Source organism: Neopsephotus bourkii, unplaced genomic scaffold, assembly GCF_033783945.1.
Source record: "Neopsephotus bourkii isolate Nb327-2 ecotype Australia unplaced genomic scaffold, CSIRO-AGI_Nbou_v1 NB_196, whole genome shotgun sequence".
NCBI lineage: Eukaryota > Metazoa > Chordata > Aves > Psittaciformes > Psittacidae > Neopsephotus > Neopsephotus bourkii.
The window spans coordinates 13,159,204-13,174,231 of record NW_026900709.1 but is presented as its reverse complement, the minus strand read 5'-3'; the positions used below and the strand labels follow the sequence as shown (position 1 = coordinate 13,174,231).

Here is a 15,028-nt window from a genome sequence, read left to right as displayed (position 1 = left end):
TCACCAAATGCCTGTGTGCTCTGCCCTCTGAAGTAATTTCCAGAAATATGCAGTAATAAGTAATCACACTATTTGCAAATATATTTGGTGAAAAGAAGCTGTGCTTTGAAAAGTATCGATATCCTTGTTAGTTATCAGTTTGATTAACGTTAAAATTCTTTGCAGTATATTTAATCACTACTCATTACTAGTACAGTAGTAAAGTACTACACATATGTACACAATTAGTGTCTTACATTTCTTTCATACCACAGGTGTAATCATAAGGTAGAACTCAAAAATTTTAAAGCAGTATTTATTAAAGTAGACATTGGTTATAAATCTTTTTAACTACAGTATTCAGGGAGTTAATAATGATTTCAGTGGGTTTATTTTATGATAATGAAAAGCCATTTAGATTACAGTTGTATTGCATCTTCTCTCAAGAGTTCCTCTAGAAGGTGCAAGTTTTCACCACAGCTGTGAAGCTGAGAAAAACTCCAGGCAAGACAGCAGATACTGCATTCTATGCAGAGACATCGTATTTTACATATGAACAAACTGAAACATAGATTAAATGACCATGTGGTGCTACATTCATGAAAGTTACAACAGTGCTGTTTGAAGAAATAGTAGTAGGCAGGGAATGGAGAAGGGAAAGAGAGGAGGCAGAAAGCAGTAAATAATGATAAAGTCATGGTGAATGGGTCTGTAAGTCAGTTCTGTGGTAGCATCAGTGTTTATATGGATCTGATGTGATCTTAGGGATGTAGGGGATACCAAGAAAAAGGCATGTTCAAGGGGGTGGGTTTCAAAGTGCTGCCTGTCATGATAACTTAAGAAATTCTTGTGGAAAATTGACTGAAAATGTATTCACAGTGTGAAGATCTGAGTGTATAAATCCCTGAGAAATGTGACCTGAACTCATAGGGGATCCTGCTTTGAGCAAGAGGTTGAAGCAAAGACCTCCTGAGGTCCTTTGCAGGCTGCATTAGTCTGTGCTGTGGTAAAAAGGTTCATGTCATCCACTCAGGTGTATAAGGGGGAATTCAGATGGTGAACAGGATCATTCATTCACTTGCCCAGTCTGAATAAGAAAATCACTGGACTAACTTGTCTAGTGGTGTTAGTAACCTTTCAAAAACAGCATTGAAAGCATAAAACTAGGTTAGAAAACAGAAAAAGAAGCTGGTAAAGCTGATCAAAACCAAGTCAGTTTTCCAGGAGACATATAATTTTTTTAAAAGAGAGCTACGCTTTCTTTACTGAAAAAGAGTGCCAATAATTTTATGGTGTATACAAAAGAAGGTTAGAGTCAACTTGAGTATAGCTCTGGTTGTCTCCAGGGGTATAAGGTATTTAAGACTAGCCTTCTAATGGGAAATAAATGGTGCGATCCAATGACTGAAAGTTGTATTTACAATTACTACATTCCAATTACTAATTCCAATTACTGCCAGAACTGGGGAAGCAACCCTTGTGCTTTTGTAAAGGGAGCACTTAAATTTTTTTTTTTTCCTATGAAAACCTTGCTTTAGTAGCCTGGGGGCAGGCAAGGAAAGGAACATCTCTTCTCTTGGGAGAGTTGGTATCTGTGCTTTGGCATCCAGCGCCACAGTCTCTGAGAACATTAGGAAGAAAATAGTAGCACCAGCTTTCATCTTTCTACCTGGCTGAACCAAAGTGATTTGACTTTATGTCGTTTACTTTGGTTGAATTAGCCAAAATGTAACCTCTAGGTTTCTTCGTGCACAGTACAGATTATATTGATTATATCAGATTCCCTGTTATCAGACTGTTCACATATTAGAACAAGTGCTGAGTAAAGATGTTCTGAATTACAATAAGATAGATTTATTTTGCAATTTGATGGTCCATGATCTGTTGCCAGCATGCAAACGCATTAGACTTTTACAGGCAGCATCTGCTTGAACTGTCTGGGGAAACAAAAAGAACAGAAAACATCTTACATTGGAACAGAGATTTGACTTGACGGAAGTGTAATTTTCTTCCATGTTTAGCCATTCTACATGTTATTTAAAATTGAGTCTTCATGTCATGTCAATGCATGTATAATCACCTCTTAGTTCCTCATAATTAATTACTGAGAGGAAATTCAGGGAGGAAGGCAGAACTGTGTCCCATATTATAACCTATAGTTGTATTGGTGCAAATATATTTTACTTCTCACCTGCATTATTTGAAAATTTTGGTTGGGTTTTGGTTTGTGGGTGGGGTTTTGTTTGTCTTGATTTTGTTTCTTTCTTTTTAATTTCATTGTTTCTCGTATTGGATATTCAAGTCTTGCAGAATTATGGCTTTTTAAGACTCCACAGATGTAGATAGTGGCCTCCCAACTCAAACATACAGTAAATGCTCTTTGCGAGAGCTCTCTTTGAGGAAAGTTTACCTTCTTGGTCTATTCAATTGGGAGGATTTCAGTAGAACTGTGTCAGAGCTCTGCACTCTAGAAAAAGCAGGAAAGATAGGGCTGTATATTTTTAGTGCTGAGTGCCAGAAAATTTCAGAGTTTCCAAAAGGACACATTCATTTTTTTTCCTCAGATTTGTTGAGGAATAGAGTACTTGCTTGTTGAAACCACCTGATGTGTTACTAATGTTTTTGTAGGTTTCAAAGGTAAAACAGTGCTATGATTCAGATTCCTATTCGGTGCCTTAATATTTAGTATAGAAAAAGACAGCTAGAAGACATTTGTGTATCCTCAACACTTACTGCTGTTGCATTCTATACATTGTTTATGACACAGTTCTGATTGATGTCCACAAACGATAAAATTCTTTGCCAGTGGTAAAAATCTAGTAACTTTCAGGGTACTCAATTTTTACCTGAAGTTTTCTTTAGTACTTTTTTCAACAATATGCTTTACTCATAGCTGCTTCTTTGTTTTGATGTATTCCTCCTGCATTCCTCCGCCACCAGCTCCTTTACTGTTGTAGCACAGTATGTCTTCAAAATATACATTTTTAAAAGGTCTGTATTGTATTTCAGTTCCCTGAAATACATCCTTTGTTATTTTCTTATCTCCCCATGCTAAATGTCAATGCTGTCTTATCCACAAAGAATGAATTGTGTCAGCTCTTTTCCTTCCTCCATGTTTCATTATTATCCTAATTTAAATATTATGATTATCTCTCCATTAACCATCTTGCTTACTTCTGTCCTCTTTGGTCCTCTCTAAGTGTTTAGTGAATGGTGCTTGTGGGGTTGGGTCTGGGCCTTTTTTTGAGAGAATACCCTATATTGGGGATTTTGGTTTGCTTGTCTTCATCTTCCTTTTTGTCTCTCATTTTTACTTTTTCATCTTCTTACTTGGTTACTCTTCCAAAATTTTTCCCAGTCTTGGCATTGTCTTGTCTTTCCTTACACCAGGATGTAGCCTCCCACATTCAGGGAACTCCCTTGTCCTATATTTGTCATTTATCATGGCTCCTTTCAACAGTTTTCTCTGGATGTGTTTACTTATCCAGAAGATGTTTCTGTGTGAAGGTTACCCTAGAATATTTATCATGAACTGCTGGTTAAATCTTGCATTGAAAAAAATAATAATAATCCCTCTTGACTTTCACATGTTCCATGGTGTTTTAATATTTCAGCTTTGTAGTTTTCAGTTTTTTTTTGCCTTGCATTGCATCACTAATTGCTTTGTTACACATTACTTGCACTGTTAGTATTTCTTGCCTTGAATTTGTTGTAACTATTTTCATCCTTCCTTAGATTCCCTAGCTTATGAGTCAGTATTTTTCTGCAGTCTGCCCATTTCTTTCAAGAGACACATCAGTTTCAAGTTAGCATCTTACAGGTTTACTGGGATATGCTCTTATTGATAGTATTATAATTTATTTCTGCATAAGAGAAGGTTTATTTGAATTGTTGTAATGGGACTTTTTTATAATTAATAAATTCTTTGTATTTATCAGGCTGTGTTATACTCCAGTTATAATCTACAGGGATTCCTAAGTCACACATCTTTTTTTCATTTTTTTAAAGCAGACAAAAATTCAAGTGTTGTAGAATAAAGTTTATTGGATGGAATAGGTGAAGGAACAAATAAATTTCATTCCACATACAGTCCTCATGCTCAGAAGGCATATTACCTTAAATGATGATTCCATTTTTAAAAAATGGTACTCTTACATGTCTTGTACATTTCTTTATGCTTCAGCTTTTATTCAGTCTATTACTTCAGAATTTTATAATGATCCTCCTAATGGTCCATTGGAAATATGCCACCATTAACTAATGTATTTCCTTTATAAGTATTCATTTCTGAACCAGACTAGTAAGGCTATCAGAATAATATCAGTTCTCACAGTGCTATGAATGAGACTAAACTGAAAACAGTAAGTAAGCTTTGAGTCATAAAGTACAAATAAGGAGTAATCCTTGTTTCTTGTGGAAATGCAGAGTTTAAGTACTTGCTTTTGTCAAGCGTAATGATTGAATTTGATGTTCAGTACCAGCCGTACCAAGCAGATGGTAATAAACTTCTTTTATGGGGTTACTGTTAGGTTTCTTTTTATTTCTGTAGAGCCTCAACTAAGAAAAGGGTTTCAGTCCGTAAATAGAAGGGTAAGCAGGTGTCTTCCTCTTCGAAAATAAGAGCTAAATTAATCAGACAAAGATCTGAAGGTAAAGAGCAAGTGGCAAAACTGCTTCTGTTGTTCTGTGAAGCAAGTCCCCCTTTTCACAGGAGTGATGTAGTGAAAACATTTTACTCTTGATGTAAAGAAGGACTCCAAAAAGCATGTCTCAACCAGTTGGAAAATCACAAGTACCCCATGTTACCATGCATGCCCAGGACAACATGAAGCTTGTTGGCAGACTGTGATATGACAGGGCTTTTTCTGCAATGTGTGTCCTGGGCAGAGGCAGGTCTCAGCAGGAACACAGAACTGTGAGACCACATTCTGTGTCAGACTCCAAAATGCCTATCCAGTTCTTCCCTTGGCAATCTTTCTTCACTTATTTAAAGAATCAGTTTGTGCCATCCCTCTAAGTCTTCCTCCTGTTGACCCAACTTCTAGCTTTCCAAGAGTAAATCTTCTCCACTAGGCAGTGCCTTCAGGCAGGTGACCTACTCAGGCCTCTTAAAGCGGCTGATGTGCAGTGGAGTTTGAAACACATACAATTCGCTACTTGCCTTTAGAAATTTATCTGTGAGATTTTCACTTTCAGATTGTAACAGATACTTTACTTTCCCATGTGGTTCTACAAATACGTGGTGTAATCGCAGTATTTTAATAGTCCAACTACAGAAGTGTCTAGACAACACCATATGTATTTCAGTCAGGCACAGAAGTATTATTGTCCCATTTTTATTTCTTTGGCAGCTGACATTCTCCTGCTTTGCAAATTCACAGAGCAATAGTTTTAATAGAAGAGCAAAATACTACATTGCAGTAAAGATGTGAACTGGTTATAAATAAAAATCTCTACTACTACTTCCTCTGTTTCAATTGCTGTTAATTTGCAGGGGCCTTTTTAGCTCTCTGAAACTTTTGTGAATAAATGAGATGACAAAACATAATTATAATTCAGTTATGCTAAATATCTGTTTTGGAGCTTGACCACCAGAATACAAAGCTGTATGTTTTCACTCGCATCCAAAAATATTTCTGAGATAAAATACTTGTTTCTATCTCAGTGAAACCAGAAACTGAAACTGGAAACCAGAAACTGAAGAGTAAATGACGGATATAAATGATGCCTTGTCAAGTCTTGAAAAAGGCTAATGAAACCTTGCAACTGCCAAATCTGACTGAAACCAGTGGCCTGTGAATCTCAGTGTTCAAGGGAAAAAGTCAAAGATAATCCAGATGTTCCCAAGCAGAACACTTTGCTGTACTTTTTCATCCATTTTCTTTCTGTCTGTATGAACTAAAGAATTACATAACTGACATTTGTTTTACTACATTTTCTGGAGGTTATTATTTGACCTTGCAGCCCAGAAAGCCAACCGTATCTTGGGCTGCATCAAAAGGAGCATGACCAGCAGGTTGAAGGAGGTTATCCTTCCCCTCTACACTGCTCTCGTGAGACCTCACTTAGAGTATTGTGTGCAGTTCTGGTGTCCTCAACATAAAAAGGACATGGAACTGTTGGAACAAGTCCAGAGGAGGGCTACAAGGATGATCAGGGGACTGGAGCATGTCCCATGTGAAGACAGGATTAGAAAGTTGGGGCTGTTCAGCCTGGAGAAGAGAAGACTGTGTGGAGACCTCATAGCAGCCTTCCAGTATCTGAAAGGGGCCTATAAGGATGCTAGGGAGGGACTCTTCATTAGTGGTTGTAGTGATAGGACAAGGGGTAATGGGTTAAAGCTTAAGCAGGAGAAGTTTAGATTGGATATAAGGAGGAAATTCTTTCCTGTTAGGGTGGTGAGGCACTGGAATGGGTTGCCCAGGGAAGTTGTGAATGCTCCATCCCTGGCAGTGTTCAAAGCAGAGGGGTTGGAACTAGGTGATCTTAAGGTCCTTTCCAACTCTAACTATTCTTTGATTCTATGATTCTGTGACTTTCAGAATAATTTGCTAATTTGCTAATCACTAGCCCGTTATTTCTGTCTGTACTCATTACTTTAGAGGTGACTTTTAATTTATCAGATATATGCTATTTTGAATCAGAGGACTGGTCATGTGAAGAAGGTTTCTTAGAATGTTTCTTTTGGCAGTCTATAGTCTTCCTGAAGTGCTTTTCTTTTGGCAACGCATAAAGTGAATCTTGAAAATCAAAAGCAGATTTGTACATAATTCTGGAACTTACTACCTTTTAGCATTTATGACTGCTGATTATTGTGTTGGCTGATGAAATATTCTAAGCTGGAGAGTTGTGAATAAATCTTGATTTAAGTGTGTTTTAAAGAGATAGTTGATATTTTGTTCATTTGTGGGTTTGTGTTTGTTTTGCTGCTGATTACATATTTCATTGTTAATCAGTTAAGTCACCTACTTAGTGGCAGCAAAATAGATAAATAGTCGCATAAAATCACAAGCAAAAGTGGGGGAAATGTGTCTTTATGTGTTACAAGACATATAGCCATCATTCTCTTCCGAGAAAGAGTGAAAACAGATATCCAATTTGTATTTTACTAAATCAGGACCCTGTATGGCACACAAAAAATGTTAAAAAGTGAACTGGTACCCTCAGCCCTTTCAAGTAGTAAGAATTCTACAGTTTTTAGTTATATTTGTTTAACTTTCAACTCAATACAAATATATCATATGCTATTGGATTCAGTCCAGACTTCTGTAATTGTATATGGCCTGTGGAAAATGAAGAGCATCCATTACAGTAAAGAGGAAAATATCAGATAACTCTGTCTCTGTAATTAGAATATAGTAAAATACTTAAGCAAGAAGACTATTTTTGTTTCAGAAATGAGGCAGTAATGTCTTGTGTTCCGCTTCCTCTTAACTGATTCTTTTCCCTTGGTAGGTTTTGATTTTGGCTTAAAGCAGCATAACTTTAGACCTGGTTAGAATTCAGGCACACATTATTTGAATAGATATATGCATCTGATATTCTAGGAGATGAGAAATTGAGGTTGTATATTAACAGCTTTGAACAAGGAAAACAGTTGTTTTGGAGAAAAGTGAGGGGTGGAAAAGGAGAAACTATTTAGAAGTGAATCAGTTGAGAAGGTGTCTGAAGAGTGAATATGACAGAAACATAGTTGCTTTTACTCCTTCCCCCAGATCTTTTCCTAGGATGTAATGTACCCTTAATTCTCACAGAATAAGGATAATTTGTCTGGTGTTTGCTAATTATATGGTTACAGTACTAAGATCTGGCATTAGTTTGTTCCCTTGCCTAATAAAAGGTTTATTTAACTGTGCAGAGCCCTTAGGAAGCTAAAGATGATGTGAGGTGGTACTGCAGCTGTCTCATATGCTGTGATTTGGTACATATGGTCTCAATATATGGTTCATGTCTTGTTGACTGGAGAGGCATGAGGATTCCTTGCTTATAGATCTGGTAAAGAGCTGAAGGGAGATGGGTCTGCAGTATGGTCAAGACCTGCACAATTCAAAGTGTTTTGAAGAAGGGGCTTCAGTCACTCCTAGATCAACTCAGTGGACACACAGTTGCTTTAGAGCAGAAGCCAGTTTGCCCATATTCCATGTTTCTGGTATTGCTTCCCGTTTTTATTTAGATCCTGTATTCTTTCTGATCTTCCAGTCTCTTGAGACTCTGCTGTGATTTTGTGCTGATTCTCCATTTGTGCAGGCACCTATAGTTTCTATCTTAACCTTACAGAGCTGAATACAGTACCCTGCTTTGTGCTGAGTGGGCTTTGGTGAAGTATGTTACCAGAAGTCAGTCAAACTTGAGTAGCCTTTAGTAGGAGACAGATGAATGGGAGAGTGTTTAAGTTATAAATTTTTCATTCAGATCAGTGGAAACCTCTTAGTGATTTGAATGGGTCATAAACTGTGCATTAGGAAATCCTCTGAGCTCTGTTGAAAATTGACTGATGGTTTTTGAAGAATTATACAGTGTGGAGATGCTCTGGAGTGACAGGACTTTAAACTTGTGTGAGAGTGTATCAGGTATTAATTGATGTAAATTATTCACATATTTCAGTAATACAGTTTGTTTACATAACATTTTGTAGGGAAATCTCTTTATGCGTGGTTGACTCCATGCTTTTTCTATGGCTATGTCACTTAGTTTTTTTAAATATACATGAATGGTTTCATTTCATATAAAAACTGTCTGTGTATAAACATAGGCAACCATCAACAGAACTATTTTCTCCAGCCTGCTAGGAAAATAATTCACAACATGGGTATACAGGGCTGTGATTGCCAGAGCCTGCTCATGGTGACAGGTGTTGGATGCTGGTCTGCTCATTTCTGATTAGAAACAATGTGGTAGGTTGATGATGCAATTTGTTCACTGGAGGCCCTGTCCTGATTTCTGTTTATAAAATGTATGTCTGTGTTTACTGAAATAGTTAAAAAAACAGTAGATGTGTTTTCAATTTTTAAAAATTTGTCATAGAAGTATTTTAAGAGGAAAATGCTTGTTTTCTCATTGCCAGCAAAGGAGTGTTATCTGTAATTAGGCTCACCGCTTAACATAAAGGCTGAGTGGTGCTCGCTGAGCTGCATCATTGGCCTTATTGTGGAAAAATGACCGATTTTGTTTTACCAGCTGTGACTTTGGAGGCAGGCTGAATGACAGGGAACACATAAAGCTTGACAGATTAAAATATTCTAGCACAAACCCATATGTGTATCATTCAGAATTCGGCAGCAGTTCTTGCTTGATAAGCTTGCTAATGTCTTCATGTTCTAAGGAACACTGTGCTTCTGTATGCAGTGTCTTGTACAGGCTCAATCCTGCAGTCTTCACTGAAGCAAAATTCCCAGAGAAAAACAACATGACCATGGAAAGCACTGAATATGAGGGTAGAAAAACTCCTCACAAAGATCAATGCATCTGCCTAAGGAAACAGAGCATGTAGTTCTGTGACTAATTATGAATTATAGAAAGAATAAAAGGAAAAAACACAGAAAGTTGGAAAATAAAGAGTAGATTACTGATCTTGCATGGAAGAGGCCATTTTCAAAAGACAAGATTAGTTATACCCACTTTTTCTAATAATATTCATATCTACTTCTCACAATTTCAATCACTTATAATAGAAAATGAGACTGTATTGTCCTTCAGCTTCTTATGTATGTAGCAAGGAGGATTGAAGGATTGCATGCAGAGCATTCTAATTTTATATGAAAAGAATAGAATAAAGTTATGTTGGCAAGTTAGGAAGAATGTGAATGTGTTCTGAGTACTGCAGAAACAGCCAGATGGTGGTGGACTGCTGTGATGTTGGCTGATGCAAGCATACAAAAGCCATAGAACTTGATGTATCGAATTTAATATAGTCTGGAATCACAATGGCCCTAATTTCGGTCTTTGAGCTGAAGTAGTGAGGCATTTCAAACTGCAAAAGATCTGCAAAAAAGCTTAAAGTGAGTTGCTCTTGCATACCTGGCTTTTAGTGTTACCCTGGAACTTGAGTACTTACTGCAAGTCTACCTCTGGAGGTGCTATGGAAGCCATGGTGTTTTTTGCTGTCACCATGAAACAGTTTGTGGTGCCTTAGGCAAAATGAAGGCAGGAAGTTGACCCTCTTATGCCCATTTCTGGAAATCGTTTATGGATGTGATGCCAGAAAAAGGTGACCTGACTTGGTGCTTTGTAGTTAAGTAATGTTTTTCATCGAATGGAACCAATGTGCTTTATAGATGCTAATGAATTAAGGTTCTGGTCATGTTTATTTGCTCAATTTGCAGATGAAACATCAGTTTGGTGGCTTAATTAGAAGACCACTAGTTCTAGGTTTTTACTACGAAGGCACAAGGAATAACATATCATCTTCTGTCAACAAATACAGAACTGTCAAGCTCAGGAAAACATCAGTAGGTTTATAGATTTCTTAGTTCTGTTGATTTGGCTCGGCCACCTGTAAGAGAGTAACTATCAGTGAGAGCTTAGTAGCTTAGTAATTTAAACATATTCTATGTGGTTAAAAACATCACTTTCTCCATTAATAATTAACCTGCAAATGACTAAGTGTATTTCCTGAATGACATTTGCTCTGCTGGTCTGTTCTTCCATCATGAAATCTCACCTCTTTCTATTATTATATTTGCAATTAATGTAACTATCTCTGTGTCTTTTTTCAGGATATTCCTTGTAAGATTCTTAATAGAGTCTCCGAACCATATGGGTTTTGTAAGCACTGTTGTTACCACCATGGAAAGACTAAGAGCAGTGTGAACACAAGAGACAAAGCTACATATTCATGAATATGTATGCTTTTGAAAAAGCAAATTTCTTTGCAGTGCAATTCAGAATTTCACAGCAGACAATCTGTAGGTGGTGCTGGTATCATTCTAAAGAGAAATACACTGTGCTTCACATTACAATAAAAAATTGGTCTTATCAGAATCCAGACTGTCAAATAGAGTATCATTCATGCAAAATAAAGACTAAAAACATATATGAACCCCAGCTGGCTGTCCCTTAAAGCTGTTTGCAAGAGTTCATGCATGTGGGATGTTTGGACTGATAACTCTTTTCATTAAAGAGCAAGAGGTTTCTAAAGTGTTTCTAAAGGTGTGGGCTTTTGGGGTTTTGTTTGGTTGTTTTGGGTTTGTTTTGTGGCTGTTGTTTTGTTTTTTGTTTTCTATGGGACTATCACTAGAAATACTTTCCTATGGTTATTTTTATGCTTGTTAAAAAACAGATTCTGTGATGTGCAAGAACATCTGAGGCTGGTAAATGGAAGACAGCTCTGAAACGTTACTGTAATATAAAATAACCAATCACATTTTTTTCCTAATGATAAATTTGATAAGCATTGCGCAGCTCAAACATTCTGTATTTTTCATTTCATTAAGAAAATTGCATTCCCTGAGTCCCCTGTAACAAAAGAGAAAAGTAGCAACATGTCAACCCGCAGTGAAATCAGATGTCTGCATTTGTTTTGAATAGCTACAGATGAACAAAAATGGTCCATCTCTTACAAAGCCACATTGTAATTTTTTTTTTAAACCATTTTGTTTGTATTTTTGAGGGTAGTTGTTAAATGGAACTAGTCTTTGAATGGTCATGAAAAAATCAAGACTACTAAGCAGATCAGCACAAATTTACGTTGTTTCTGCTACTTGCCTTTTTGTTTGTGAGATTTTCCAAGTAGTGTCATGCTGTGGAATGTGGCCCTGGTATAAACGAGGTGATTGATGGTACAATCCAGAATGTTAGTGAGTTTCTGTCATAGAATAACTCTTGTGATTTTTTTTTCCTGACATTTCAGTAATGTGTGACCCTTTGCACTGAGCCCTCAAACACAACAGAAGACAAATCATTAATGTTTCATAAAACACAAATTTAATCTTAAAAAGTTCTCAAATCTGAAGTTGCAGATGAAACCTCTGAAACATAGTATAATAGAAGATCTGTGAATAACAGGATATCTGTGAACACTTCCTGCTATAAGTTGGTCCGCTTAAATTTGAGTTGCTTAAAATTTGGTCCACTTAATACGACCTATAGGCCTTGCTCTGTATGTTTGTGTATTTAACTGTTACAGTAACAGTCATCAAGGAAAGTAATTTCATGTCAGCTAACATGGAACTTAAAAGCCTTATGGAAGGACATCTTACATCTTTACATAGTGTAAAAATACTCTCTGCTTAATGTGCCTTTAAGAGTAACAATGATTTTTAACAGTTGTAGAATTTACAATGTCGTCTAAACTGAATACAGATTGAAATCCAGACTGGAAATGCTACAGATTGTTGACAGTTTTGTAGTTCTGGTGATGAAGATATCAATTCTAATAAAAATTGTGGTCAGAATCAGTGATCTAAGGTAAAGTGGTATGATGGCTAGCTTAATCTTCCAGTAGCAGTCGGTCCTTCCTGAATCAGGATGAATTGAAAGGGAAATGTGAAGCGCACCGTGAGCTGTAGGGACTTCCAGCTTCAAAGGTATTGACATAAAAGAGGAATCACAGAATGATTTGGATTGGAAAGGACTTTAAAGATCATCTAGTTCCAAACTCCCCTGCCACAGGGACAACTTACACTAGACCAGGTTGCTCAAAGCCCCATCCAAACTGGCCTTGAACACTTCCAGGGATGGGGCATCCAAAACTTTCCTAGGCAACCTGTTCCAGTGTCTCACCATCCTCACAATAAAGAATTTCTTCCTTATATCTAATCTAAATCTACCCTCTTTCAGCCATTACCCCTTGTCCTATCACTACATGCCCCTGTAAAAAGTCCCTTTCCAGATTTCTTGTAGGGCCCCTTTAGGTTGTAGAAGGCTGCTCTAAGCTCTTCCCGGACTCTTCTCCAGGCTGAACAAGCCCAACTCTCTCAGTGTCTTTTCATAGGAGGGGTGTTCCAGGCCTTTGAACATCTTTGTGGCCCTTCTCTGGACTTGCACAGGGAAGTCCACGTCCTTCTTGTGTTGGGGGCGCAGAGCTGAATGAAGTACTGCAGGTGGGGTCTCACCAGAGCAGAGAGGGACAATCACCTCTCTCAATCTGCTGGTCACACTCCTTTTGGTGCAGCCCAGGATCTAGTTGGCTTTCTGGGCTGCGAGCGGACACTGGCGAGTCATGTTGAGATTCTTGTCAACCAGTAGAAGGATATGAAAAGAGGAGCACTCTCACTGAATAAGCAGCAGCAGGAAAAACCCAACAGGCATCTGAAGGGGACACAGACAGTCTGAGCATTTTCTCCCTAGTGGAATAAGTATCATCTTTGTTGACTGTGCAATAATTCCAGTAAACATTAACATTTTAAACCCCAAAACCTTGTGGTTTTTTTTTTTCAGAAATCCACCTCCTACTTTGCTACATCCTGAAAAATGGTGCAGAGGATTCAACCATTTCATTTCACAGTGAGTTGTATTTTCTTCTAAAACCAGCTTATTCAGCAAGGCCTACATGCGTCAGTCTGAAACCAGAATTCATTTATAGAGTTGTTGCTTTTGCAGGGTTTTAACTTAACTTTCCACAGACTCTAGACCATGCTTCACTTTTTGAAAGCTATACAGCACGGTTTGATCTCCTACATAATTTGCTTCACAGCTTCTCTGAACTCTTTAGTTGATTTGCTTCTTGGTTTTGATGGACCTGGGTCAGATTTATAAATATACCTGATTTCCTTGATGGTTTTGCAGTGAAATTTTGTGTCAAGGAGAAAAAAGGGTTAATGAAAATGACTTCTGGTTAATTTAACATAAGAATTTGAAAGACAAGAAAGAAAAAAGTTGCCCTTTTCCACTTCACTAATAGTAGGGTGCATGCCCAATGTATGTAACTGAACACTGGTTGTACCAAGAGTGTAATATGTTACCTAGACTTTCTGGATGTGGCTGTCAGGGAACTAAAATATGCTTTTGCTTTAAAAAAAAGTAAAGCAATGAAACTAAGAAATTACCATTTAGTAGCTGTTAGCATTGTATTCAGAAATCTTACAGCAACTTCTATGAGTGATTTTTAGGGTTCTTCAGTATTTTATTGTGACCTATTACAACCTAAACTGTGTAACATGGGGAGTCATAATATAAAACCTTTGGGAAGTTTATGCTGATCAAATAACCAAATACTTTGAACACCACTCGTCAGTGTTGACTTTTCAAGATAGGTTTGAAAATATGCACATCTGGATTTTGAATCTGTTCTGTTCCTTCATGTGTCTTGTTACCGGTGAAGGAGTACAGTATCCCTTTCTGATATGTTTTTCTATCAGTTGTGTACTAGTGTACTGCCATTGTAGGAGAAGTTAAAGACTAATGCAAATTTTCTTAATAATATATTTGTATTTACTATGCTGATCTTTAATCAGGCAGGAAGATGAGGTACGCTGTAGTGGTTGGTCTACAGAGGAAGGTCATTACTGTCATTACTGCAGAATCTTTTCCAGCATAGGTGGTAGAAGTGTATTCCTCTAGAGCAGATTTACTCGAGTTCTGTTTCTCCATAATGCATGTCCTTGTTTACACAGCAGTGCACATTGTGATCTATGGCAGAATCAGTGTTTAATTACAAAAGTCACTGGGTGGTGGATGAATTTCATTCTCTTATAGAGAAACTTTATTTACACTATTCATGGACTGTAGGCTATGTTCTGGGGACTCTAACCCTGGTGGGTTATATTCCACTTGTGCTTTAGAGAGGTAGTACCCCTGGTAAATAAGATTACATTCTTTTTCAGAAACATTGTGCATTAACCTTCAGCATTGTTATACAGGTTTTTGTTTCTTGGTATCTCCCTGTTTAGAAGTCCCTACTGAGCTTGAGAGCCATACAAGAAAACTAAGTTTTAACATTTCTTAACAGTTGTTCAGTCCTTTAATTCAGCATGCCCTGTTCATAAAAAGAAGTCATACATGAATATTTTTATGGCTATGCTTGTTTTTAATCTTGTCCCTTGGGTTTTTGATATCTTCAAATTATATATTTTTAATCACATTGAGTTTTAATTACTTTTGCTTAATTACT

At 37.2% G+C, this 15,028-nt stretch overlaps 1 protein-coding gene across 5 annotated transcripts in view; it reads left to right on the top strand.

Moving 5' to 3' along the window:
- The window catches only part of MYO3B (myosin IIIB), a 205,685-nt gene that overhangs the window by 64,775 nt on the left and 125,882 nt on the right, over positions 1 to 15,028 (top strand). For 4 of the 5 annotated variants that reach the window (XM_061342730.1, XM_061342724.1, XM_061342747.1 and 1 more), the window contains exon 10: positions 13,357 to 13,422. In XM_061342730.1, the coding sequence (XP_061198714.1) occupies positions 13,357 to 13,422 (66 nt within the window). Of the gene's footprint in view, positions 1 to 13,356; positions 13,423 to 13,541; positions 13,793 to 15,028 lie in introns of those variants that run through there. The other variant, XM_061342756.1, reaches the window with a different exon arrangement.